Source organism: Sylvia atricapilla, chromosome 19 (genome assembly GCF_009819655.1).
Source record: "Sylvia atricapilla isolate bSylAtr1 chromosome 19, bSylAtr1.pri, whole genome shotgun sequence".
NCBI classification, from domain to species: domain Eukaryota; kingdom Metazoa; phylum Chordata; class Aves; order Passeriformes; family Sylviidae; genus Sylvia; species Sylvia atricapilla.
Window position 1 is genome coordinate 10,139,246 of NC_089158.1, and position 24,236 is coordinate 10,163,481.

The 24,236-nt window shown below is 47.2% G+C and overlaps 1 protein-coding gene and 1 long non-coding RNA gene across 2 annotated transcripts in view; both read left to right on the top strand.

The window, feature by feature from the left end:
• Nucleotides 1-24,236, top strand: part of LOC136369861 (uncharacterized) — a 174,069-nt gene that overhangs the window by 10,873 nt on the left and 138,960 nt on the right. The window lies entirely within an intron of this gene.
• LHX2 (LIM homeobox 2) lies at nucleotides 1,380-21,446 on the top strand. Its single transcript, XM_066333082.1, has 5 exons — nucleotides 1,380-1,991; nucleotides 4,771-4,976; nucleotides 5,550-5,932; nucleotides 14,394-14,599; nucleotides 20,646-21,446. Exons 1-5 carry the CDS (start codon nucleotides 1,764-1,766, stop codon nucleotides 20,931-20,933), a joined length of 1,311 nt encoding a protein of 436 aa, XP_066189179.1. The 5' UTR covers nucleotides 1,380-1,763; the 3' UTR covers nucleotides 20,934-21,446.

Below are 24,236 nucleotides of genomic sequence, written 5' to 3' on the forward strand. Positions count from 1 at the left end.
AGATGCCAAATTAGCTTCCATTCTGTATGGTTTCTTGAGGGGCCTTGTGGCTATTTCATATGCATTTCTAGAAGAGACACTTTGTTCTCCACTGTGACATGCAAATGTCTTTAACTAGTCAGAGCAATCCCAACAAAAAGATGATAAAAAGCCTCAATTATTGTAAGAATGGAATGCATAAACCCAGCAAAGTTTGGCTATAAACAGAAGAATTCCAGTTTTAGCAAGGATAATCTTAATTGCGCTACACCTGTAAGAGGCAAATCGCTCTGTCAGAAAACAACACCTGATGGGAATGAGCAGAGTGATGTAATAATTCATAGCCACGGATGAGGCAGCGCGTCTCATGATCTCAGATGTGCATTCACATTTACCTTCCGTTGTGCTACCTTTGCTCGCATAATTAGAAGTGCGATATTTGACATCTTTAACGGTAATTAGTCCTTCCTTACTACCCACCTCCTGGATAAATATTTAGACATCACGAACAGTCTCCCTGTGCGCCCTTTGTCTTTCCTGGAGAGTTTTTGAAGCTTTTCCTCAAGTTCAGAGACCTTCCTGGCCTGGTTTTCTTACAGCCTATTTGGAAACGAGAGACGCAAGAGGCCTTGGTTTGTGGAAGGCTCCACGAACTAGAGTGACTCAAGTTACTCTGCTCTAACAGGGAATATTTGTCATAACGAGGGTTACTGGGTGCATCCAACTAGTCACAAATGTCTGGGGTACCGGCGATGTCGGAGTGGAAACGAACTCTTGAACGCCTCCTTGTCGCGTGCTGGCGGAGTTGTGCCCCGCAGTCCCTCGGTCCCGCCACGGCCCGACACGTCGCCGACGGTGCCCGGGCGACAAGGGCCGAGGAGGGCGCGGGGACGGCGCGGGGACGGCGCGGGGACAGCGCCCGGCCCCGAGCACATGCCGGCGGCCCGGCGCGGCGCAGCCAATGGCGGCGGGGCAGGACATGATGTCAGAGGGGCTGTAGAAAAGGCGCGGAGCCCCGCGCCGTGCCCGCGCTGCAGACGCGCCGCTCGCAGCTCCGCCGCGGCTCCGGCTCCGGCTGCGCTCCCGCCCCGGGCCCCGCGGGCCGCGCCGCTTTAAGGACACGGCGGGGCCCGTCCCATCTGGTGCCCGTCCAACTCTTCCTCCTTCCCCTTGGCTTTTTCTTTTCCCAATGAGCTCCGGCGGGCTGGGGGAGGAGCGGGGGAAGGAGCAAACTTTGCCCCTGAGCTGCCGCCGCTGCCAGCCCTCTGGACTGTGAGTGCGTACGGTGGGCATCCGCCCCAGCCTCCCTGCAGCACCAGCCTGCTCTCCGCCTGCTGCAGCCTCCCTCTCCCTTGCCTTCCTCCTCTAAATTTCGCACAGTACGATGTAAGGGGCTTGTCGTAATTTTTTTTTTCTAATTCTTATTTATTTCTCACCGAAGATGGTTTAATTTTTTTTTTTAATATTTCTACTATTTATTAATCCCTCCCAACCGTAAGCGTGCCCAGCCTTCTGCCAGCTGGGCCAGAGCATAAAGCCTGGGACTGCACCTGGGGCAATGAGCCCTGCACTGAAGAAGCCTCCTAGAGAGATGTGCCGGGGCCGCTCAACAGACTAGATCCAAGCCCCGAAGCCTACACCACCAGTTATCCCCTCTCCCTCATCCCCTTCGCCCGCCTTTTCTGCGCCCCATCCCTTGAAACCTCGGACCAGTGCCTGCGCTCCGGAGAGCTCTGCCGGGGGAAAATCCCGCTGCCCAAGGACAGACGGGGCGGCCGTGCTAGATGCATGGGGGAGGGCTCCGGTTAATGCAAGTTCTGGGCTCCTGCAGGGACCCCGACAACTGTCAGCAGCAACAGCAACTCGGGCCCTCCTCCTCTGCGTCCTCAGCGATGCTTTTCCACAGTCTTTCCGGCTCGGAGATGCACGGGGTCATCGACGAGATGGATCGGAGAACCAAAAGCGAAGCACCGGCCATCAGCTCGGCTATAGACAGGGGAGAGACGGAAACGGTAGGAGCCGAAGGAATGGGAGAGTCATGCACCCCCCTAAACGTGCCGAACCCCTCACAGATACAGCTTTGCCCCTAAAATAACAGATCGGGGGGAAAAGGATGCAAAATACTAAATCGGAAGAAAATTAAGCATAAAGGCACCCCAAAAGATTAAACGAAACCGTGGGGAAAGGCATGAAACTGTTAATTATTAATAATATGCATAGTAATAGTAACGCTTGGGTGAAATGAACGGTACTGCTCTTGCGAGAAAACAGATAGACCAGCCTTTTGGTAGCGTCCAAGAACTCCTTCCCTTCCCCCAGCCTGTCCGGCCTTCCAAAGTTTTTAGGAAGAGGCAAAGTGTGGTTTTATACCAATAAACATTTTGGCGCGGCAAATTTTTTGTCTACAGAATGGAAACACAAAGCCCAAAGAATCCAATTCTGTGTTATTTTTCAGGTAGGATGCCTTCATGGAGGTAGTCTTTATAGCATTTATTTAAGAAGAAAAAAAAAAAAACCAAACACGAGTGTCTCTAAGTTATGGGGTTTTAAAAATAATTTTAAGATGTGGGTTTGTAAACATGGCAAACAGAACTAGAAGATGTGTCTCAGGGAGACGGATGGATGCAAATTTTTTATAACTTTACCACATTTTATCTTGTCTGCTGATGCGTGGTCCTTGTATATTAATACATTTAGATAATAAAAGATGCATCCATCTAACTAGCTGGCGAAGTGGGAGAAATTTCCGAAGTGTCTTTAGTCATTGAACAATTTGTGTATACTTTTTTTTTTTTTTTTTTTTTTTTTTTTTTTGGTTAAGAAATTGCAATTCTGAAGTGAAATGATCTCGTATGCTGGTTAAGTGCTGTCTTGTAAACTGATACAGGCATATGCAAGGAAGATCCGTTCTCAGGTTTTCAAACTTCATCAGTATGTGTTCTTTCTTGTAATGTTATGTGAAATTTGCTTAAAGGTGACAGTGAGACTATTTAATCTCGAAACACCGGCTGGAAAACGGCCTTTGTACTATAAGGATGGGGATGCGATGTCTAATCTAAACGGGTTTGGGTTTATTTTAAAAAGTTAATATTTCTCCATACAGTTAAACAACATCCAGTGGTCTTTGTGGAATAAATACTGTGGTGTGATAGTTTAATCTAACTATATATAAACTATATGGATACACGTAACAAATAGTGGGTTGGAATACTGTATCCTTGAATACCACTTCTAGATCTCAGAATATTTTTGTTACTGGAAAAACAAAGTAGAAAAAAAAATCGTTATTTCATTTAAAGTGGATTTACAAGAAACTACTTTGGTTATAAAACGATCCCTACTCGGAGTTCAGTTAATGCCTTAAAGAAACAAGCTGCCGGTGGGTTCCCGTGACTAACACCAGTGGAGTGCCAGGGTTTTATTTGTGCGGAGTTCTCCTAGCGGGAACGATGCGGTGCAAACGGGAGCGCTCACAGAGATGGGATTTTGTGATTCCCGCAAGCGCAGGATGAAAGCCATGGGTTTGGCATGTGCTGGAAAATCAGCCTCGGTTCCTTTCGTTTTCCTCCGATTAGCTGTCTTTGCTTTAGCTGTGCGCGAGGATTTAAGGCTCTAGAGGAGGTAAAAGCAAACAAACAACTTCTCCCCCGCCCCGAACCAAAACAAACTGCGCGTTGGGCACAGCTGTAAGGAAATGTTTCGGGTTCTCGTGCACAAGAACAGATCTGCCCTGGGCTTTTGTGCAAAGCGGTAAGAGGAAGTTGGGACCGAAGTGGAAAGCAGCATATTGCAAGGTCTGCCCCATACGCTGCTCCACCGAGCCTCCTCTCCCGAATGCTGCTTTAAGGTGTCTGCTGAAATAAATAAGCACGCTTAAACGGTTCCGATATTTCTTCCTCTTTCTTGTTCGGTAGAAGTTGACAGGATATGTATGAATTTGGGGGTTTTTTGAGGGTTTCGATTGGATTGCGATTTGACACTAAACTATTAAATTATATAGGGCTTATATTTAGTTTTATTGCTTCCAAGTTTATCCCAGCATAATCTAATGTGCTCTGTTGCTTTTTACCTACTCTCATTCCCACACGTTTCCCACTATTTCGTTTTCCTGATAAAACATTCTGCACCTCGGATTTAGTAACGCTCATCTCCTCCGCAGCTTTATTTACTGATCCCTTTAGCGCTTTGGGTCACAGCAGATCGCGATCCGTGTTGTTTGGAACCAGCTTGCGGGGAGCTGTGTCTGCAGCACTGTGACTACTGGGGGTTTGATCGTAATTCATTCGGAATTTTATAGCTAGGAAAATACACACACAGACACGCTCCACATACACGCACTCACAGAGCATTAACTATGCAGACGCTCTCCGTATATCCATAATAATAAATTTTAAAATTAACTATCTGCGATTTGCCCTACTCCGTTATTATTGCGCCTGTTTATTGAACAGCATCTTTTCTTGGTTTGAGGCTGGAAAATCCACCAGGAAAAGAAAAAAAAAAAAAAAAAAGAAAAAAAAAAAAAGTTCTGAGTCTGGTCTGGACGCCTCCCCTAAAAGCCAGGGTGGTTTTCTGTTTGTCTCGCCCGCTTCCCCGCCTCCTCCCGGGAAGGTGGGATGCGGCGGGACCCTGGGGAGCGGGCGCGGGGGCCGCTCGGGGTGGCCGGCTCGGAGCCCCCGCTGCTCTGCCGGGAGAGCGGCAGCCTGGCCCCGGCCGGCCAGGGGGAGGGGGAGCCGGCCGTGCTCCAGAGTTTCTCCCTCTCCCTAACGGTCTGTAATTGTTTTCCCCCAGCAGACCATGCCTTCCATCAGCAGTGACAGGGCTGCCCTGTGCGCCGGCTGCGGGGGTAAAATCTCCGACCGTTATTACCTCCTGGCCGTGGACAAACAGTGGCACATGCGCTGCCTCAAGTGCTGTGAATGTAAACTCAACCTGGAGTCCGAGCTCACCTGCTTCAGCAAGGACGGCAGCATCTACTGCAAGGAGGACTATTACAGGTACAGCCTGCCCCGGGCCGCCAGCCGGGGCCGGGACACCGCCCGCCGCTGCCCCCTGAGCAGACCCCGTCCCGACGACCCTGCCGAGGGGACCCGTGGGGCAGGCTCCGAGCCCCTGAGCCTCCCCTGGGGAGGGACACTCGTGCTGCCGGGAGTGGGGCACGGCCCGGGCACGGCTTCCCCCAGCCTGCTTTGGCCACCGGGGCCTTCACCAGGCGTGCCCTGCCCGGCCTCCTGTGCCGGGAGCGGGGCCGCTCCTCGCCCGCCTGCGCTGCCTCCTGCGGCCCGGGGCTGCGGCTCGTTCGTGGCCCGGGGGTCGGTGCCTTTTCCTGCTGGGGTCTGGCGGGGCGGGAGCTGCGCTGCGGGCTGGGCAACGGGACGGGATCTCCCCGCGCTCCCGTGCCGGGATGCGCGCCCGCCTGGGCTCCGCAAACGTCCCGGCTTTGTGCCGCTGCCTCGGCCGAGGCGGCCCGGGGCTCGCAGCCCTTCGCCGCCCTCCGGGCACAACCCACGAAGGACGGGGTGGGGGGGAATGCGCCTCTCACTGTCTCCTCTGGCCTTTCTGTTCTGCAGGAGGTTTTCGGTGCAGCGATGTGCGAGATGTCACCTGGGGATTTCTGCCTCCGAGATGGTCATGAGGGCCAGGGATTTGGTATATCACTTAAACTGCTTCACTTGCACCACTTGCAACAAGATGCTGACCACTGGCGATCACTTTGGCATGAAGGACAATCTGGTGTACTGCCGCCTCCATTTCGAGACTCTCATCCAGGGGGAGTACCAGGTGCATTTCAATCACTCGGATGTAGCCGCTGGGAAGGGCCCGGCTTTGGGAGCGGGCTCTGCCAACACTTTGGGACTGCCTTATTACAATGGCGTGGGGACTGTCCAGAAGGGGAGACCCAGGAAAAGAAAAAGCCCGGGGCCTGGAGCAGATCTGGCAGCCTACAATGCAGGTAAGAGACCCCCGCCTTCCCCCAGAACGGTTCAAATGGTTTGTTTCTGTTCACTTCCAAAGGGGGATTTCCGTTTATTTTAGCTTAAACTGTTAATAATAGTTTAGCTGCAGCATAATTATTGAGATCAAGTGCTGTCAAACTGCAATTACAGAAGCTAATATGTTAGCATTTTTCACTTCAGCTGGAAATAAAATGTTTTGAAGCAAGGTCATCTGGTTAAGGGGGGGAAGAAGGGGGAGTGCAGCCTGAAATAAAATCTGGAAACCAGAGATTTTAAGTTAGCACTTCAGAGACCCGTGAATTTTCTTTAGTGGCTACACTCTAAAGCTGCTGACGGGTGAATTGCTCAGCCCTGTCCTGGGCTCTTGCACCGCAGAGTTTTGGAAGGAAAGAGAGCAAGGAAGTGGCCGTTTCCCCAGGGTCTGCAGAGGGGATGCGGGGCTGAGAGTGCCCGGGCAGGGGCCGCGGGCAGCAGGTGTCTGCGGGCAGCCCAGAGCCTGCTCACACTCACACAGCCTGCTCACACTCGCACAGCCTGCTCACACTCGCACAGCCTGCTCACACCGGGGCAAGTTCCGCTGGAGTTTTGTTCATGAGGCTTGACTCGGAGGAGAGTCAGGAAACTAGCAGCATCCCCTTTGCAGCCCATCGCTGCCCCGCAGCACAGCCCCTGCCCCCGAACCGAGCCCAGCAGCCGCAGGAACGGCAGCGAACCTGCCAGTACCCCTCTGTACCCAGCAGCAAACTTTCCGATGTGTTCCCTCGTTTAACCTCCCCACCGCCACAGCACTGTAATTTTAGAGGCGAAGGAATTCGAGCATTCTCTTGCCCTCCCCCCCAAATCCCTGCTCCCCTCTCTCCACTCCTCGTGTAGCTGCCACCCCGGGGGCTTCCTGCTCTGCTGCTTGTATGCAACGAGAAAAAAAAATGCTCGGACAAAACAAAATTCTCAGACGCTGGTTTTATTCGAGGACTAGGAGGCGAAGGTGGGCTTCCCCCAGCCCGGCGCTTCCCGAGCGGGGCGCTCGGCCCGTCCCGCCGGACCCTGGGCACGGAACTCCTTTCCCTGCGTCGGTTCTGTGCCTCGGTGCGCTCTCCGCTCGTCCCAGCCTGTTTTCTCTTTTAACCTACCTGCTTCGGACGTGTCCCGCGGGGCGCAGATTCGCCTTTAGCACGTTTTTCTTTCCCGGAGAGGGCGTTCGGTAAAGGCCAAGTTTGCTGCGGTTTGTTTCCAGCCGCACCTCTGCGCGCCCCGACAGCTGCGGGCTGCGGCGGGCGGCTGCCGCTCCGCCTGCGCGGCCGGGACGAGGAGGAGGAGGAGGAACGGGGGAGGAAGGCGCCGGGGGACACCCAGACGTGCAGCGCTGGCGGGGGGCTCGGGCTCCGGGCCGGGGGACGCAGCCCGGGAACGGGAGCCTAAAGCGAGTAACAATAGAGACGAGATGGGGTGGTTCGCCCTGAAAATGGCAGGGAGGAAAGGGGCACCTCTAACCGGCAAACGCACCTCGGGAACAAAATTGCCAGCTATTATTGATTGTACTAATTGCTGAATAATTTGGAAGTAGTGCAAAAAGCGGTTGTAGTCCCAGCGGTGAAGGTTGATGGAAGGTGGATGTAGTGTTCTCGCGAGTAACAGTTCAGCTTTAAAACATGCGTCAAAAACGCATCTTTCCCGTTTAAAAAAGTCTCCTTTTCGGAGGGATTAGCTTTTAATTGTCCGTCCGCTGTCTCCCCGCGCAGGGCAGATGTTTAGATTTAAAGAACCTGTAAACTGAATCAGCGGCATGTGTCCTGGATGGGAGCACAGCCTGAGAAAGTCTCACTGCCCCCTGACTTCCTAAATAAACCGCCTTTAACTGCATTTTGAAAAATTCGTTTACAAAATAATTGCCGTCCGACTTTTTTGTCTTTTGATCGTTGTTTAGAATCTGCAACTGAAACTTTAGAGATCTTCTTTGAGTAACCTTTGGCTTCTTTGCTTAAGCTATTTATCTGCTTAACTATTTACTAGACCTGTAATCGACTAATTTATGCGGTAATAAGTGCCATTGATCTTGGAAATCAGACTGGGTTGATGTAAAATTCCACAAGCGAGTGAATTATTTTCAAAGCCTTCGATTTTGTGCCCTTAAAAGAGAAGCCATTTAAAAATGTGATAATTTCTCTTTTTATTTTTAGTTGAACTTGTTATTTCCTTCTCAGAAACGCACTAGAAATGCACAATGTTGTCCTCTGAGGGGATCTGTCCTGGTAATTTGTGTAGAATACTTTGTGTAAATAAATCTACACCCAGAGGTGGTGGGGAAAGAGGGACCCATAAACTTGCCAGAGTCGAGACTGAAATAATTTTTTAAATTGTAACAAATATTCATCTGCAACACGAATTAGACTGACTTTTTTTTTTTTTTTTTTTTTTTTTCCTACTTAAACGAGATTCCGTTGGAGGGGAATGATGGGTTTAGATGTGGATAGAGCCTGACAAGTGGAAAATAGCTTAGAAGGATGCTGAAACTTCAAAAAGATTTCTTTTTCTTTCTTTTCTCTTTCTTTCTTTCTTTTTTTTTTTTTTTTTTTTTTTTTTTTTTTTTTTTTTTTTTTTTTTTTTAAGTGTGTTCCTGTGATCATAATTTCCTCCTTCACTTGTTGGAATGGAGTTTGATGGTTTTTTTAGGTCAGTAAATCAATGGCTGAAAGCTTGCTGAACACAGGAGCACCTGTAAAGAATTCTGAATACTCCCTTTGTGAATTAGACCCCAAACCTCCCACAGTCTGCTATGTTTTATTCATTTGTATCTAGTCTGGCTTTAAAACACTAAAATATCCTGGAAAATGACAGATGTATTGCACAAACTCGGGGCACGACGAGCTGATAAAATACCCATAATCTGAAACACTTCCTTCCTCTGCGAGCAGGAAGATGCCTCGTGCTGCGCTGGGAGGCTGAGGGAAGCTCCAGGCTGGATACACATCCTCGGCCCATCGGCCTGGGGCGGCTTTTGCCGGGGGACGGGAGGCTCCGGCAGGGCTCGGGGCAGCGCCGGGGCGCCTGGAGCTGACCCTCTCAAGTGGCTGTGTCAGAATTGCTTTGGATTTTTTTTTTTTTCCCCCTGACAAAATGTTAAAAGTCTGGAAAGTTTTGAAGAGCGAATCTCTCTTTCCTCCTCGTTCCCCTTGAGACTAAAAGCTCACAAGAAGCTTCCCAGTGACTACTGTGACAGAGCGAGCAGACGGGAACCGCGGCTTAAAATCGGATGTCTTGCCGAGATTTCCTAGGAAAAATTAGGGTTTATCCCTTTCCCGCCCTCCTCTTGCTTCTCCCGCTTCTCCCCGTCCTCCGGGGCCGTGGGCACCTCTCGGGTCCCCGGGCAGGGGCTGGGGCTGGGGTCGGGGACGGGGCCGGCATCGCTCCGGAGCCCCGGGAGCTGCCCCGTGCCCCTCGGGGTGTGAACGGGGAGCGGAGCCCCGGGAGCTGCCCCGTGCCCCTCGGGGAGTGAACGGGGAGCGGAGCCCCGGGAGCAGCCCCTTCCCCCGGCGGGGCGGCAGCGAGGAGCCCGCCTCGGCCGGGGCTGCCCGGGTTAATCGCGGCGCTCAGGGACTGACCGCGCACTCGCACCGGCCATTCAGCGCCATTCAATTGGCTTAATTGAGGGGAAAAAGCCTGGCGGCGGTTCCTCCCGCGGGGCCCGGGCCCGGCCGCCCCTGGCCGGCCCCTTTGTTCTCCCGGCCGCAGCCCCGGCCCGGCCGCTCCCCCCGGGGCCCACGGCGGCCGGGGGCCCGCTCCTCGGGCGGCCCCGGGGGCTCCGCGACGCGCAGCTCCTTTGTCCGCGGCGGCCGGGGAAGGCGGAGGAAGAGCGCTCCTAACGCCGCTCTCCTCCGTCCTGGCCTTGCGATGCTCGGCCTGGGCTCCTTAAGGATGACTGGCTTTATCTCCTCAGAAACAATTCGTGAAATGTCAAGGTTGAGGCAGCGCTGTCGTGTCTGTTGCTCCGTGGCTTGGCAGAGACACGCTCCTCTTAGTGCTGCCAGGCACCTCAGAAGCAGCCAGGGTACCTTGCTTGCTTTGCTCCCAGTGCCACAGCTTCACCCCTTCTAATTCTCATGGTGAGAAGTTCAGGAATCTGCCTTCTCTAAGCGTCTTCTCCTTTCCCTAAAGAGAAAGACTGTGTCTGTCCCTGTCCCAAGAGCCACTCAGAGGGCTCTGCCTCACTTCTGTCCCCTCTGAGGATATGGGTACCACGAAGTCCTCTACACGGCCGACCAAACAGCAAATGCGGCTGCACCCCTGCCTGGTCTAGTTAATCACAAGTTCCCTCTCCAGGCAGCAGGAGGTTAAAACACCCCCTTGACTCCGATTACAGACGGAAAGGGGTGTATGTTCCTGAGCCACTATGGAGAGATAATGCACACACAACGTGTCTCCTGTTCCATCACTCTTTCAGAATGAGGATTAGTTTTCTTTCTTTTGGCATAATCTAACATGTCAAGCAAAAGCTACTAAGAACAAAATTTCCCCCAAAGGAAATTTCTCTTTCTCATCTTCATGTGCCATATCCTTAGCAACCTACTAACTACTAAGCACACACTTTGCCCCGAATCCCAAGCCATGGGGGGCTCTGGTGATCTGAGGGTGAAGCAATGTTCCAAGTTCTCCTCCTCTAACAGACTTTGTTACAAAAGCACCAGCACAGCCTGCTTTACGCTCCTGTTGTTGGGTTTAGGGAGGTGTTGTGCATTAATCCACAAAGGGAGTTTTGGCTACCGATATCAAACCAAAACGTTTCCCTCTTAGTCTGTAGGGATGTAGTGATGCTGCCCATGGACATCACCATCCTGTGGCCTGGTGGCCCCTGTGGGGCTGAGGGTGGATGTGCTGCCACTGCTGCACCAGTGGGAGGGCAGTGCCTTGGGCGTCAGGTCTGGGGAAAGGCACAGGGCCTTAGAAATGTTCTGGGGTCAAAATGAGACTTGGCACTGCTTCAGAATTTGTTTTATCAAAAAATAGAAGTGAAACACTCATTAATTGAAGGCTCCTCTATTCGACTGGAATTCTACCAATTGTATTTCTGAAATCCCAGCAGGGGCCTGAGATGCTGCAATGGAATGGAAATGTTACATATGGATAGTTCAGCAATTCCTTTGGGAGATACACAGGACACCACAAAAGAACAGGGAAGACAGTGCCTGAAAAACAGAGGGTTGCGTGAGGAGCATGTACAGTGTTAGTTTTACACCCTGATGCCTTTTGCAGAAACTCCTCAGCTCTTAAAATCTCCACTTACACCCCTGGCCCGTTCCGTGTATCTGTGCCTGCAACACCCATGGACACTGCAGATCCTGTGAGAGACGCAGATAATATTAGACTGAATAAAATAGCTGTTGAGGCTGGTGCCAGGCACCACAACCAAATACAAGAGGGGACTTGGCACCAGCTAGGACTATTTATGTCCTGTCGGGAGTAGCCAAACCACTCGCACCAGACAGCGGACGGCACACGCCCTCGTGCACTTTCAGAATCTGTTCTGCAACTTCCATCATAGACAAGGACATTTTGCCACTCTTGAATGGCACTTGTTTACTGTCATTTCAGTATTTTTTAACTTGGTAGATAATGAGGTAAAATGATGAGAAATTCCAAGAGTAAGTTGTTCCTTTTTCTATCAGGGCTTGGTGAAAAGCTCACCCCCATTCCCTTCTGGAAGGGTTTAGAATCAGTTTTATATCCTTGGATTCTGAATGTATCTCACTCTCTATGGGACATGTTAAAATCCAGCTCCTTGCAGCCCTAGGCTTTGTTTTGTTGCATATTAACAGGAACCAGACCTCAGTCCTGCAGACAGATATTTTGATGCATTTCCTCTTATGTCTGTCTTGTGATTTCTTGGAGGGTTCAAAAGTGACGCACAAAGGTCTTTTCCGTTACTAACATCTAAAATTCTTTGGGTACATTTTAAAAACAAGCATGATTTGGCTTTACATTTCCCTAACAGAATTTTCTATGGGCATTGTTGTGTTATTTATCCCAGCGCTCTTTATATCAGGAATTTGGGCTATGAAGGAGACTGGAGCACATGTGATGGCTTCAGATGGGCAACTAGTTCTCAGATCTTAAACCCCAAAAGACTTGGCTACATCCCAAACAGCTCCATTACTACTCCATTGTTACTCTCTCCCTTCAAGTATCTTATACCTTTTAAATTCAGGTGCTTGCGGTTTTCCATGCTGCAGGAAAACAAGCAGAAATGCTTCTTATGGCCAAAATTTGGCACAAGATCCGGAGGTCTGGAAAGGATTTATACAAATGTATGCACATGCACGCACACACGCACATAGACACTCACATTTCTGTATACAGTACCTTTTTTTAGCTGCTTTTTAAATTATAGGAGTACAGAAACACGCAGAAAAGTTCGAGCCTTTGGACACTTTGGGTGTATCTGTTAAGCAAACCTGCTTTTGGGCTTAGGGGTGAATTTTTGCAGGCCTTGCTCTGTATTGTGCCACAGCTTTTTAGCGGGTCTGAAAGGCTAAAAAGGTTTGTAAAGCAGCTACTGTAGCTGCTGCAAACCTGCTTAGGGAGCCTGGGTGCATCTTCACTCAGGAATCCGTGTATTTTTAAAATCTGAACGTGTATTTTTAAAATCTGTTTTTGATACATGCCTGTCAGAATGTGTGTGTTTTCACTAGGGCTGAGACCCACAGATGGACAGCATGAATTCAAGTAACACTGTAAAGAGAGGTGCGTGAGATGTACTCAGTTGTAATTAAACAGCAATAGTGGACAATTGAAAACAAGCCTGTTCATGTGTTTAAGAAACTTAACAACAATTCACATTTTAAAACAATTCTTTGGTCATTTTTCGCATGCTGTGTAGAACAGAGATAGAGATTTTTCAGTACTTTAGCATAAAACTTGTAGGAAATTGAGAGGGACTCGTAGATATTTGGACAGGAAAGCTGATTAACAACAGTTTGTCAGAGCTAATTTTCAGTGATATTCCTAATTTTTTATTGGATTTAAGCTCAGTCCCTTTAAAGAGGGTTTCTAAGGTTTACTGTATGCACAAATAAATTAAAAACTACTTTTGGTCTACAAGATTATTTTGCTTGGCATTCAACATTTAATACTACTTAATCATTTTTACAGTGTTTGTTTCTTACAGACCTTCTTTTTATGCTTGATTTCTGCAAGTGTATCAACCAGTGTCATTCCTTGCTTTCAAAAGGATATGGCAGAAGTGATCATTCAAACTAGTATTTGCAAACAGTTCTTTTAAATGGAAGTATAAACGTATAAATAATTAAAAAGATTTTTCATTTGGCATGCCAGTGAATATGTTGTATTAACAGCTTTATTTCTTTAGCTAGTCAGATTATAGTCATAATTTGCTGTCTGGTAGCCACAAACTTTATTTCTTTTACAGTGTTTCATTTAATGGTCTCCCTTGTACTCTACAGGGTTTAGTTTGATGGAGGAAATAATTATGATTTTAACTAGTCTGTTCCATTGAGATTTAAGTGGAGTGTATTGTGCAGCTCTCTTTGTGTGTTACGGTGCAATTTATGGCGATACCAAGTACAGTAAAACCCTTTACGGAGTTGAGGACAGCTACTGTCCTCCCACAGAAAGTGGAGAAAAAGTTCTGTGGAGGTGGAGCAGAGGGAAAAGGAAACAGAGCTGACATTTTAAAAGCCACAGAGGGGGAGGCCAGGGTCCTTGCAGGCTGCTTATTGTAAGGGAATGGCTGGAAGGTGCAGAAATATGATCCAGCTGTGCCCAGGTGGGCAGGAGGCCAATGGCCCCCGGGCTGTGCTCGCCCCAGTGCTGGCACTGCTGGGCCACCTCCGGGGCTGGGGCAGCTCTGGGCCACTCCTGGCAGGACAGACAGAGAGGCTGGAGCCTGGCCAGGGCAGGGCAGGAGCTGGGGAAGGGGCTGGAGCCCCAGGAGGGGCTGAGGGAGCTGGGAAGGGGCTGAGCCTGGAGAAAAGGAGCTCAGTGGGGACCTTGTGGCTCTGCACCAGTCCCTGACAGGAGGGGACAGCCGGGGGTCGGGCTCTGCTCCCAGGGCACAGGGACAGGAGGAGAGGGAACGGCCCAGGCTGGGCCAGGGCAGCCTCAGGGTGGATATTAGGAAACTTCCCCCAAAAACAAGGTGAAGCCTCTATCCTTGGAGGGATTTCACAGCCGTGTGGATGTGGCACTTGGGGACACGGATTAGTGGTGGCCTTGGCAGCGCTGTGTTAACGGTAGGACACAATGACCTTAGAGGGCTTTTCCAGAACTAAACTGCTCTACAAAGCCACAAATGCTCTACAAATCTACAAATGGAGCAAAAGCAGACAGAGTTTGTGCTAGTTCATGCTGTGGTGTGTTATTTTAATCGCTGCGCTCAGGGAAACGGTGAACAATATTGGTTGTGCAGCAAGAGATTTACAGGCCTTCTCCTCTTGTTGCCTTAAGCTTTAAGTTGCAATGAAAACGATGGTGACCACCTGGACAGAGACCAGCAATACCCCAGCAACCAGAAAACCAAGCGCATGAGGACGTCCTTCAAACACCACCAGCTGCGGACAATGAAGTCCTACTTCGCTATCAACCACAACCCCGATGCCAAGGATTTGAAACAGCTAGCTCAGAAAACCGGCCTCACCAAAAGAGTTCTTCAGGTAAGAGGCACCTTTTGCCTTGAACAAGAATCACAGCACCAGTTTTCTGTTTAAAAAGCCGCGGGTTTGGCTGGTTTTCAAGATATTCTTAATGGTTTGTACCTTCTCTGAGATAACGTTAATTCCCACAAAGTATGAGAAGAGTTATTTCTTTCCAGTTTCTCTAAAGCAGATCACTTGGGTTCTGAATTTTATGAGAGTTGTGAAGGTTTGGGGCCCTGCTTGTTTTCCTGGAGCTCTTTAATTCTGGTGCATGTTTTAGCTTCCAGGCTGCTGTAAAAAAAAGTGATTTATTTTAGTTAGTGTGCTCACTGTAAATAGAGAGCTTTTAGTTTAGAAATTCAGAAAACATGTCAGTGTTTACCTTTGTAAGAAATTAATCAACAGTTTGAATTCATTTTATCAGGACAAGGAGGAGGGATTTTTGTTCGCAACTGAAGTCGACGGAAATGAATTTTTTTAAAAAACTTTTACTCATAGTTTAGTAACGAAACTGCATTTTAAAAGTACTTTTCCTTGCTCATGGGCAGGGCAAGAAACACTCCATTTGAGCTATTGTGGGAAGGAAAGGGAACAGTATTAGTTGGTTCAGCTGCATTTTAATTTATAGTTCTGGCTCAAGAAGTAAATTTTAATGAGCACTTACCCAAATGCCTATACCTAGAGATAAACTTGGGCATGTAGGAGCCATGGCATTCCAGGACTTCTTGCTGAAAGTTTTTAATGGGTCTTAATTGTAGAAAAAGGATTTGTGACCTTCTTAGAGACAGGTAGGGCTGTGAGCCCCATCCTGGGAAGCATCATGGACAGCTCACAAGGCCCAGGCAAGTGGAGGGCAGGAGAAAGCTGCTGAGGAAAACCGAATTCACTGGAGGGAGCTGGAGCTTGCAGAGCTAACACCTAGCAGAAGGAGGAGCAGAGGTTTTGTAGGCTTCCCAGTAAAATGGCAACCCATACATAATGACTTCTCGTGGCTACGTTCTCAGACCTGTGTGGGTTTGTTCTTCTGGGGCTGCTTTGCTGTGGAGGAGCAGATTCCTCTGACAGAGAGTGAACAACATCCCAGCACCTGACATGGTGTCTCACAGCAACTGTCCTCAAACCAGGCACACACACGGCTGAAATAATTCACTGTAGTGGTCCATCCTTAGATTGACCCTTCTCCTCTATTTTGCCCTCTGAATTTAGACACTTTGGTAATACCAGGTCTGCCCATTCACACCTGAATCACCTGAGAAACTGCACAGCAGTATCTGGGAAGTGTCTTTCTCCTGATCATCTTTCTGTTCTCTCTTGTCACTCCACACCAACTACTTCATCTCTCTCTTCTTTTTCACTGAATGAGTCTTTCTTTGCATCTTTTTTCCAGGTTCCATTGTCTCTGTTTCTTCCCATTCAGAACCTATTTCCTTGTCTCCAAAACTGGACTCCATCCCATTGCTCTTCTGTTCCTGTTTCAGTTTCTTCATTGCTTCTTCATTCCGCCTTAAACGTCACAATTTGTGATTTCAAGGTGCTTTGTGGTTTTTCTTTGTTGCAAAACTTTACAATTCCACCAACGTTCTGTTATCATTTTGGTATTTGGTGTTTCATTTCTTTTACTTTCACAGTTAAACACTCCTTTATGTCCAGGCTCCTTTAGCTGCAGTGGTGGAAGACAATAGTTGGTGGTGAGGATTGTTCCCTGAGGATGATGCTGTTGGAGGCAATTCCAGAAAATGGAGTGATACTTTGTCTGGGTTTTCCCACCTCTTATGAGCACTCTCTAGTCATGAATGTTTTCTTTGAAAATTAATTTGGGCTGTGAGAACACAAACTGGTATTTTACAGCCTTTCTGCCCAGTTGGTTTATCTCTACATGTGAGTGGCCATCTACATGAGTTTTAGGGTTGCTCTTTGCTGGGAAAACTCATGGTGATGCTGGTTAGTGAGACAGTGTCACTTGTTAAATCTTTGCAGCCAGAAAGGCTGGCATTCCATCTGCTTCACTTACTGAGCACAAAGTGATTCTCTGGCACTCCTGATGGAAAGAAGCATGGTTAGCACCAGCCCGTCCCACAGTGCAGAGGTGTTCACACTCACAGGTGTCCAGGCACCCTTGCCAGGAGCCAGAACTCTGCCACGCTCCCTAACAGCTGTTGGTGAGATTTTCTGTGTGTTCAGCTCTCCATTCAGCTGGTGAGGGCTCCCAGCTCTCTGCACACCTTTAACAGAATTTATTTTAGGGGAAATGCAGATCAGGAGAAAGTGCACTTCTAAACACACAGAGCAGAGCTGTAGTGCCCTTGCTGTAGAGACAGCCCCACACCACATGTAGTGAGGGGACTTGGTAGATAAGCAGAGAATTTGAGGATTTTCTAAATGCTCTGTGATACTGGAGTTGGAAGCCCTGACTGATGTCTTTGCTTTGTATACAATTTGTCACCAGCTGCACATGTCCAGTGGTGGGATGGCCTGGAAATGTAGCACTCTGCTCCTCAGAATGCATTTCCTCCAGCACTTTGCCATGCACACTGTTCTCCCAAGAATTAGAATTAGACAGATTAGAACTATAGCAGACTTTTTTTATATTCTCAACACCTATTTTTATTTTGTTTCCTTCCAGTTTAAGTTTACATTTGCAATTTAATTTATATATCTTTTGTACTTCAGCAGGGAACACAAGCCCTCCGTTGTAAGCTATCATTGATAATTAACAGCCCCAGCTAATTGTGAGCTAACTAACCTAACTGGCATAATGCTGCTCCTTGGGAACTGATCTTTCTTTCTGTGACTTTAGAAAAGGAAGGTGACAGTAGATAGCCCTGAGGAGGTGTGGTGTGTTAGCTATCGATATGTGCCTCCTCTCCCCAGGGGTCTGGAATAAAATAATCCACAGCCTAAGCACTTCTGGAACATAAAGCATAATTTTGCAGTGTGTGTCTTGTACACATTTATTTTTTCTTGAATAAGTCCCCAGTAAAGTCGCTACCAGAATCCTACAGAGACCACTGCATTTGGACTTTGCTGGTCCAGTTTCCAGCAGACAACAAGCCTAAAATATTTCCATCCCAGGTGGAGACGTGTGCTGCTCTTTGGTGAAGGTCTGCTTTAGGCTGCAGGCTCTTCCTGAGCCCCCATCCATTAAACATCTCTTTGATTGTACAGTCACTAATTACAGCAGGGTCACCACAGTGTGTGTGCAGTGAGTGAACGTAGTCTGCTTTGTGCTCTTACACCCTCTGTGTTTTGTTTCTCCACTTACTGGTTAGGGGAATTCAGAGAGCCTGAATGTCTCCAGGTAGCTGTGTGAATGAGCAAAATTGGATTTAAAAATTTGGTTTTGGCAGAAGCTGTTCACACAGCTAATATGTAACAGATGCAGCAGTGGAGGTGTTACAAACCAGAAAATAAAGTTATCTAAGGTGATGATCCCATTAACTTCAGTATCCAAATCCCTCACAACACTTAGTGTGTTTATTTTCAACACTCCCTTATCATATGGAGATGTTATTTTATTCCTATTTGACTCGGTGGAGACAAAGAATTTGTTCCACAGATCACTGAAGAGGGAGTGCATTATTTTCACCCCAGTAAATATTATTCTGCCTAACTGCTGAGTGCCCAGCTCCACGCATGCAGCCCCGCTCACCGGAGTGTGGGAGCAGCAGTGCTGAGTCTTGCAGCTGCTTTTCATTTTTCGCTGGGAGTTTGGGTCTGTATTTTCCCCTTTGATTTGAAATAGCTCAGCCTTGTACTGATACAGTTGGACAGAGACCCACTAAATACTTCCCAATGATTTTGTTTATTGCTCGGTCCTGAAGGAATTGTGTAATTGATGTGAGATAAGTCCTTCTGGAAGGATTCTTTCAGTTCTGTGCGTCTGGGTGGTTATTTTTGCCGTGCCCTTCCAGGTGCAGTGGTGGGGCAGCCCTGGCTTCAGCCCTGCACTGTCCTGCTGGGAAAATGGCCAGGGCTCTGGCAGGAACAGCCCCAGGGATAGGGAACAGCCCCAGAGTCTGGGGAACAGCCCCAGGGCCAGGGAACAGCCCCAGGGAACAGCCCCAGAGCTCAAGGAACAGCCCCAGGGAAAAGCCCCACAACTCGAGGAACAGCCCAGAGCACAGGGAACAGTCCCGGGTGGCCATTGGTAAGGGCAGCTGAGCTCAGGTTTTCATATTAGTGGAAGATGCAGGGAAATCCATAAACACCAGGAATCTTGCTCACTTTGCATACTATATGTTTCCAAAAGAGAAGCTCTCCATAGAGCCTCTTAGGAACAGTGTCATGTTTCTCATATTTGGGACTATTGAATACAAAAATATGAGTACTTTAATGAAAATGTGAAATTATGCAGGAGTAGGTGTATCTACAGCTGGGTAGCTGGTTTGTCTGTTCCGTTTTAATTATGCCATGGCTACATGAACATGAACACATACAGTGACACATATAGTGACAGTGGCCAGCTCCAAACTCCATTTCACAGCTGTTATCCTTTATACAGTTACCAGAAGGTATTTTAAAGAAACCAACCACTAAATTATTTTGTGGAACGGAGAGAAATGTTCTCTACCAGAAAGGTAAAAATCCTATAAAAGTTCCAATTGCTGTTTTTGCCGTTCCTGAGCAGTTGGCACTCGAGCCTTTGTGGCTTAAATGACCAGAACAAAGTGGTGGGTTTCACTCACAGCCCCTGCACACGAGGGGGTCTGGGCAGTCCCACCAGAGGACACTGCTGGGGAATGTGCCAGGCAAAACCAGCCCTGTGGGGTTTGTCCCTTTTTGGCCCCATTGCTGCTCTGTAGCAGGGTCACTGCTGTACCAGACTCTTATAAAGTCATGGGATTTTTACCTGTGCTGGTTTAACAGAACTTTTGTGTATGAAACTGATAAATAGCCTTTAAATTTAGTGTTTTAACAAAGCAAATACCAACATAAACTGGTTTAAAATACTGTGCTTTCAGAAGGACCTGTAGGGATGTGATTTATGCATGGCCCTTGAATCTGTGCCTGAGGATTATTTCCTTGTGGCATTCCCTGGAGAGAGCATGAGACAGGGTGTGCACATTAAAGACCTTCGGCTGGGGGAGAAAGCTTCCCTGGGAAGGCAGAGTGCTGGAGAGGGGGAATCTGCAGCTGGAGCACCCCGGGCTGTGAAGAAGGGCGGAGAAAGGCCCCGCAGCGGAGGCAGGTCCATGAGCAGGGAGTGCATTGGGAACACGCCCGGCTCCTTCCTGCGGCGCTCCCTCCCGGCTCACAGCCCGTCCCGGGCACGGCCACAGAGCTCCGGGGCCAGGAGCAGCATCCGCAGGAGCAGAATCTGCTGTGCTCTCAGGAGTCCCACACGCTCACTTTCTCTGTCCTTCACTCACATAAGCAAAGAAGGCAAGAAGTAGAAACCTTGGGAAAAAATTGTGTGGATGCTGTTCCTACTGAAATCACAGTTTTCAGCCCCTTTTCCCAGCGTTATTCCAGCACTGAAAACATTTGATAAAGGAAACAGGAATAGGCAAAGGAAGCGGAAGCGTTTGAGAAAGAATGAGAGAAGAGGAAGAGAGAGAGACAGTCCTTTCCAAAGAGGGGAGCAGTGCAGGCATGTCAGTGAGCTCCTGGGGAGCAGAGCCGTGGGAAAGCAGGGTGCCCTGGGCTGGCCTGCAGCACTTTGGTGGGAGATGGACGTGAGACACAAGGGGGAACTCCTGATTTTGTGTTCAGCAGGTGCGTGGTGTTTGCAGACCAATCCTGCTGGGATCCGGGGCTGTCGGGGATTCTGCATGCTGTCAAATTTCTGAGCATCCTTTCACATGCCCTGTGCAGACAGACAGACTGCCAGCCTCCATCCTTAGTCCACTGCTGGCCCAGGCTGTTTGCAGGGACTGAAGGAGAGGGAAGAAGGAATATTTTGCAGGCAGAGGCCAGTTCTCATGGCTAGGACCACTTTTCCAATATGTTACCAATAAAATCCTCTTTCCCAGTTCCAGCACTGATGAATTTGTGAACATGCTTTTTTCCGTTTTTAAACACTGCAGGTCTTTAAATGCTGCCCTGTTATATTAAACTATTTCAGGTTTGGTTTCAAAACGCTCGAGCCAAATTCAGACGGAACCTCTTGCGTCAAGAAAACACAGGGGTGGATAAGACTTCAGACTCAACACTCCAAGCAGGGACCCCCTCAGGTCCTGCCTCAGAAATATCCAATGCCTCCATGAGTCCCTCCAGCACTCCCACTACTTTAACAGACTTGACTAATCCCACTATGCCAACTGTGACGTCGGTCCTGACATCAGTGCCCGGAAGTCTTGAGGTTCACGAATCTCGAAGTCCTTCACAGACAACTCTTACAAACCTTTTCTGATGACTCTTTCTTAATAATTTCTTTAAAAAAGAAATTATTCTTAGCTGAAATTCCAAGTGTATTTTAATAGAGGCTTTGAGCAACCGACTAACCACAATTAGGATCTCTCCTAAAAAAAACAGAAGGAAATGTAGTGTTCTGGTATTACGGAGTATGGACTGAAGAATAACTTGGAAGATCTATTGCAACACAACATTTGTGTAACTGTACAGTTTTGTGGACTGAGCAAGGGAAACAGCAATTAATTTAAGTTGGCTAAAGCTTCTGTATTTTCAAAGACTGCCATGTGCCTTATATACTGTTTTATCTACATTCTTTGGATTCCATGTCCACTTCTCTCTTTTTCTCTCTGTATATTTATGACCAGGGCAAAAATGTTAAAGAGTTTGTTACTTTGAATAGTCCTAAGCCTTTCATTGGTTGCTTTGTTGTTTTAGAATTTTAAGGTCGAAGTCTGTTCGAATACCAGAATTTGTAAAATCTAACCAGTAATAAAACCACTTATGGAAACTACTTGGTAATGGCTGCAGTTACGTTTAACATTAGTGTCACAATCGAGGTAGGCTGACTGCATCTGAAAGGGTTAGAAAAATGCACTTCAAACACAGTGTCTGCCTAGGAAAAACCCTAAATATGATGTACACGTTCCTCTGGTTCCCAAAGTATGTATGGGTGAGAAATCCAGCTTGTACAACAGTCTAGGTATCTCCATTGTAGAGAAATGATGTTAGTTGCAGGTAGAAGTGATCAGATGACGGTAAAACTCAAACAGAAGAACTACGTTTCATTTTGCTGTGTGAAGGAAACCTGACTTTGGCCAGGTTTGGTATGAACCTTGCTTTTGTCAAGGCTTGTGCTTTTTGTGCGTGGCTTGTCCCGTGTCCTGGAGGAGGACACGCAGCTGGTCCAGCACGGGGGTGGACACTGGGAAAGGCTTGCCCTAGGAAAAAGGCAGAAGTATTTCAGGTCATTTTACAACACTGGTGGGCAAAGTTGAGGCAAGGTTATGTTTTATGAAGTCACAGCCTTACATTTTTTTGTAATGCTTTGAAGGAATAAAAAGCCAAGGAAGAATATATTATTGACACTAAAAGTGGTTATTCCTTTAATGATCATGGACCTTTCAATACAATTGAATTCCTTCTCCCCCAAAATCTCTGCAGAATATAACTCATATTTTGAGGTTTTTTCCTATTGTTTTTAAAGTTGCTTTTCAGTAATAAAAGAAATACCTCAGCAAAGTTTCAATATGTATAAGAGCGAGTCTACACTATGCTGTTTGCCCAGTAGGTTTAGAGGTTTGGAGTGGTACATAAGATGCAGATGGTTGTTCCTTTTCAAACCTGTTCCAATCAGTTCTTTCAGTCAGATGTTGGGTTGTACTGGCCAGCTCTCTGAAACTAATCCCTCATCCCCACTGGATCAGAACTGCTAAAAGAATATTCCAAATAAACAGCAAGACAGATGCCAAGATTTGTGTTCTTTGCCCTTCTCAGGGCATTGAAGATGATTTTGTGGGCTGGACTCTTTCCTAACAGTGTTTTGGTTTTGAAAGTGCTACATTTATTCAGCTCTCTGAGCTGCAACTTTGCTATTCTTGTGCAAGCCAAATTCCTATCGAGATCAGGGAGAGATTTCAGAGTGTGAGGACTATGGGATAGAAAAGCTGACATAATTAGGTCACTTATTAACCTTTTTTACACTTCAGCTTTAAAACTCCCATAGGTGAAGCAAGACAGTCCTCAAAGATGGGAACTGGCTGAGATCTGTGAGAGGGATTGGGGTCTGCTCACCAAACCCAGGGGTGACAGGGTCCTTTCAGTTTATGCACACTGATGAGACATTAAAAAAAGCTGATTTGTGTTGAATTGACACATGTTACAGGTTTATCCAGGCCGTTTTTCCTCGTAATCCAAAGGTCTGACAAGGCTGTTGTGCTGGTTGGTGGACTGTAACAGATACATATCTGCCTTTCAAAGCTGTTCAGACACGGAGATTCTGCTGTTTGTAACGTTTTGTTCATTGTCAATCACATTGGAGACTTCGTTGTTTTTTTACATGCTAAGCTGGATCTTTTCTTGATTTAAAAGGCGATTTTGGTCCACTGTTAAATGGTTACAGCCCATAATTAAAACCCTGTGTATTAACCTGTGAACAAAAATTCTGAATCCTGAAGTGTTACGGCAAATGTAGCGGAGAACAACTCCAATGGTTCTTTAAAATTGTACTGCTGTTATTTGTGATCCTGTATCTTAACTACCTGAATCCATGTGGATGGAAATACCTTTCAAATCAATTCTCAATATTGCCTTCTCAAACACCTGACCTTCATGGAGGGGAAAACTCTCATGTTAATCTTATCTGAAACCTATACGAGACAATTAGAGAAATTGTCTGGTTTAATCAAATCAGGGATTTTGCATATAAATAAGAGACAATATTCTATGTAGGGTCTTTATGTAGGTGCATTAGGATTCACTCTGGCTCCGATGACCTATGTTGTCCCCATGACTGTTTCAATCCTGTGGTATTGTTTGGTTGTTTAGAGCTTGTTGGTTTTGAATGCTGTACATTTTTTTACTACTGCAATCCTAATGTTTCTTCACATTCTTGTACAGTTCCACATTTGATGTATTAGTCTGAAATTCTGTTAAAAACATGAACAAAAATGGAAATGATATTTCTTTGGAAGTGTATTTTTACTGTATATCTAATTTGAACTAGTTGAACATACTTCTTTACATTTTGCATGATAGGTGTGTAGTTCATTTTTTAAATATGAAAGAGACTTAATAGTAACTTAGAACAAGAATATAATGAAACTATACAAATATGGAAATACATACAATGATTTGTTACTTTTTGACTCAAGAAGCTTTTTGAAATACATTTTACCTAGTTTATTTAAGATAATGCAGATATTCTGTCTCTGAGTTCATACATAATACAGAATATAAGGGGATTAAGTACTAGAAAAATTTTCAGGTCACCTTGGTACTCACCAGCACATGGGATTATTCTTGTCAAACAGAGAAAGGATAATGTATTTTAAGAATGCTGAATATATTTTGATCTACAGCAGAGAGGGATGGGATCGCTGCAAGTGATATGTAATCACAGCTCAAAATTTATTGACTCTATTAATGGCTACATTTCATAAAACTTGTTTTTTATTCAAATGATCCAAGTTTGGGAAGAGAAGACCAAGGATCATTATACTAATGAAGAAGCTGAATGTGTACCCTGGAAGCAAAAGTCAATTTATCAAATATACTAAGGATGCAGAAGGGGCCTCCAAGATAT

What these genes read in the sequence shown, in the direction of transcription:
- LHX2 (XM_066333082.1), top strand. Translation starts at nt 1,764, where the DNA reads ATGCATGGGGGAGGGCTCCGGTTAATGCAAGTTCTGGGCTCCTGCAGG. An exon ending in TGCAAGGAGGACTATTACAG is followed by an intron (nt 4,977 to 5,549) that starts GTACAGCCTGCC and finishes TCTGTTCTGCAG; the next exon opens with GAGGTTTTCGGTGCAGCGAT. An exon ending in TCACCAAAAGAGTTCTTCAG is followed by an intron (nt 14,600 to 20,645) that starts GTAAGAGGCACC and finishes AAACTATTTCAG; the next exon opens with GTTTGGTTTCAAAACGCTCG.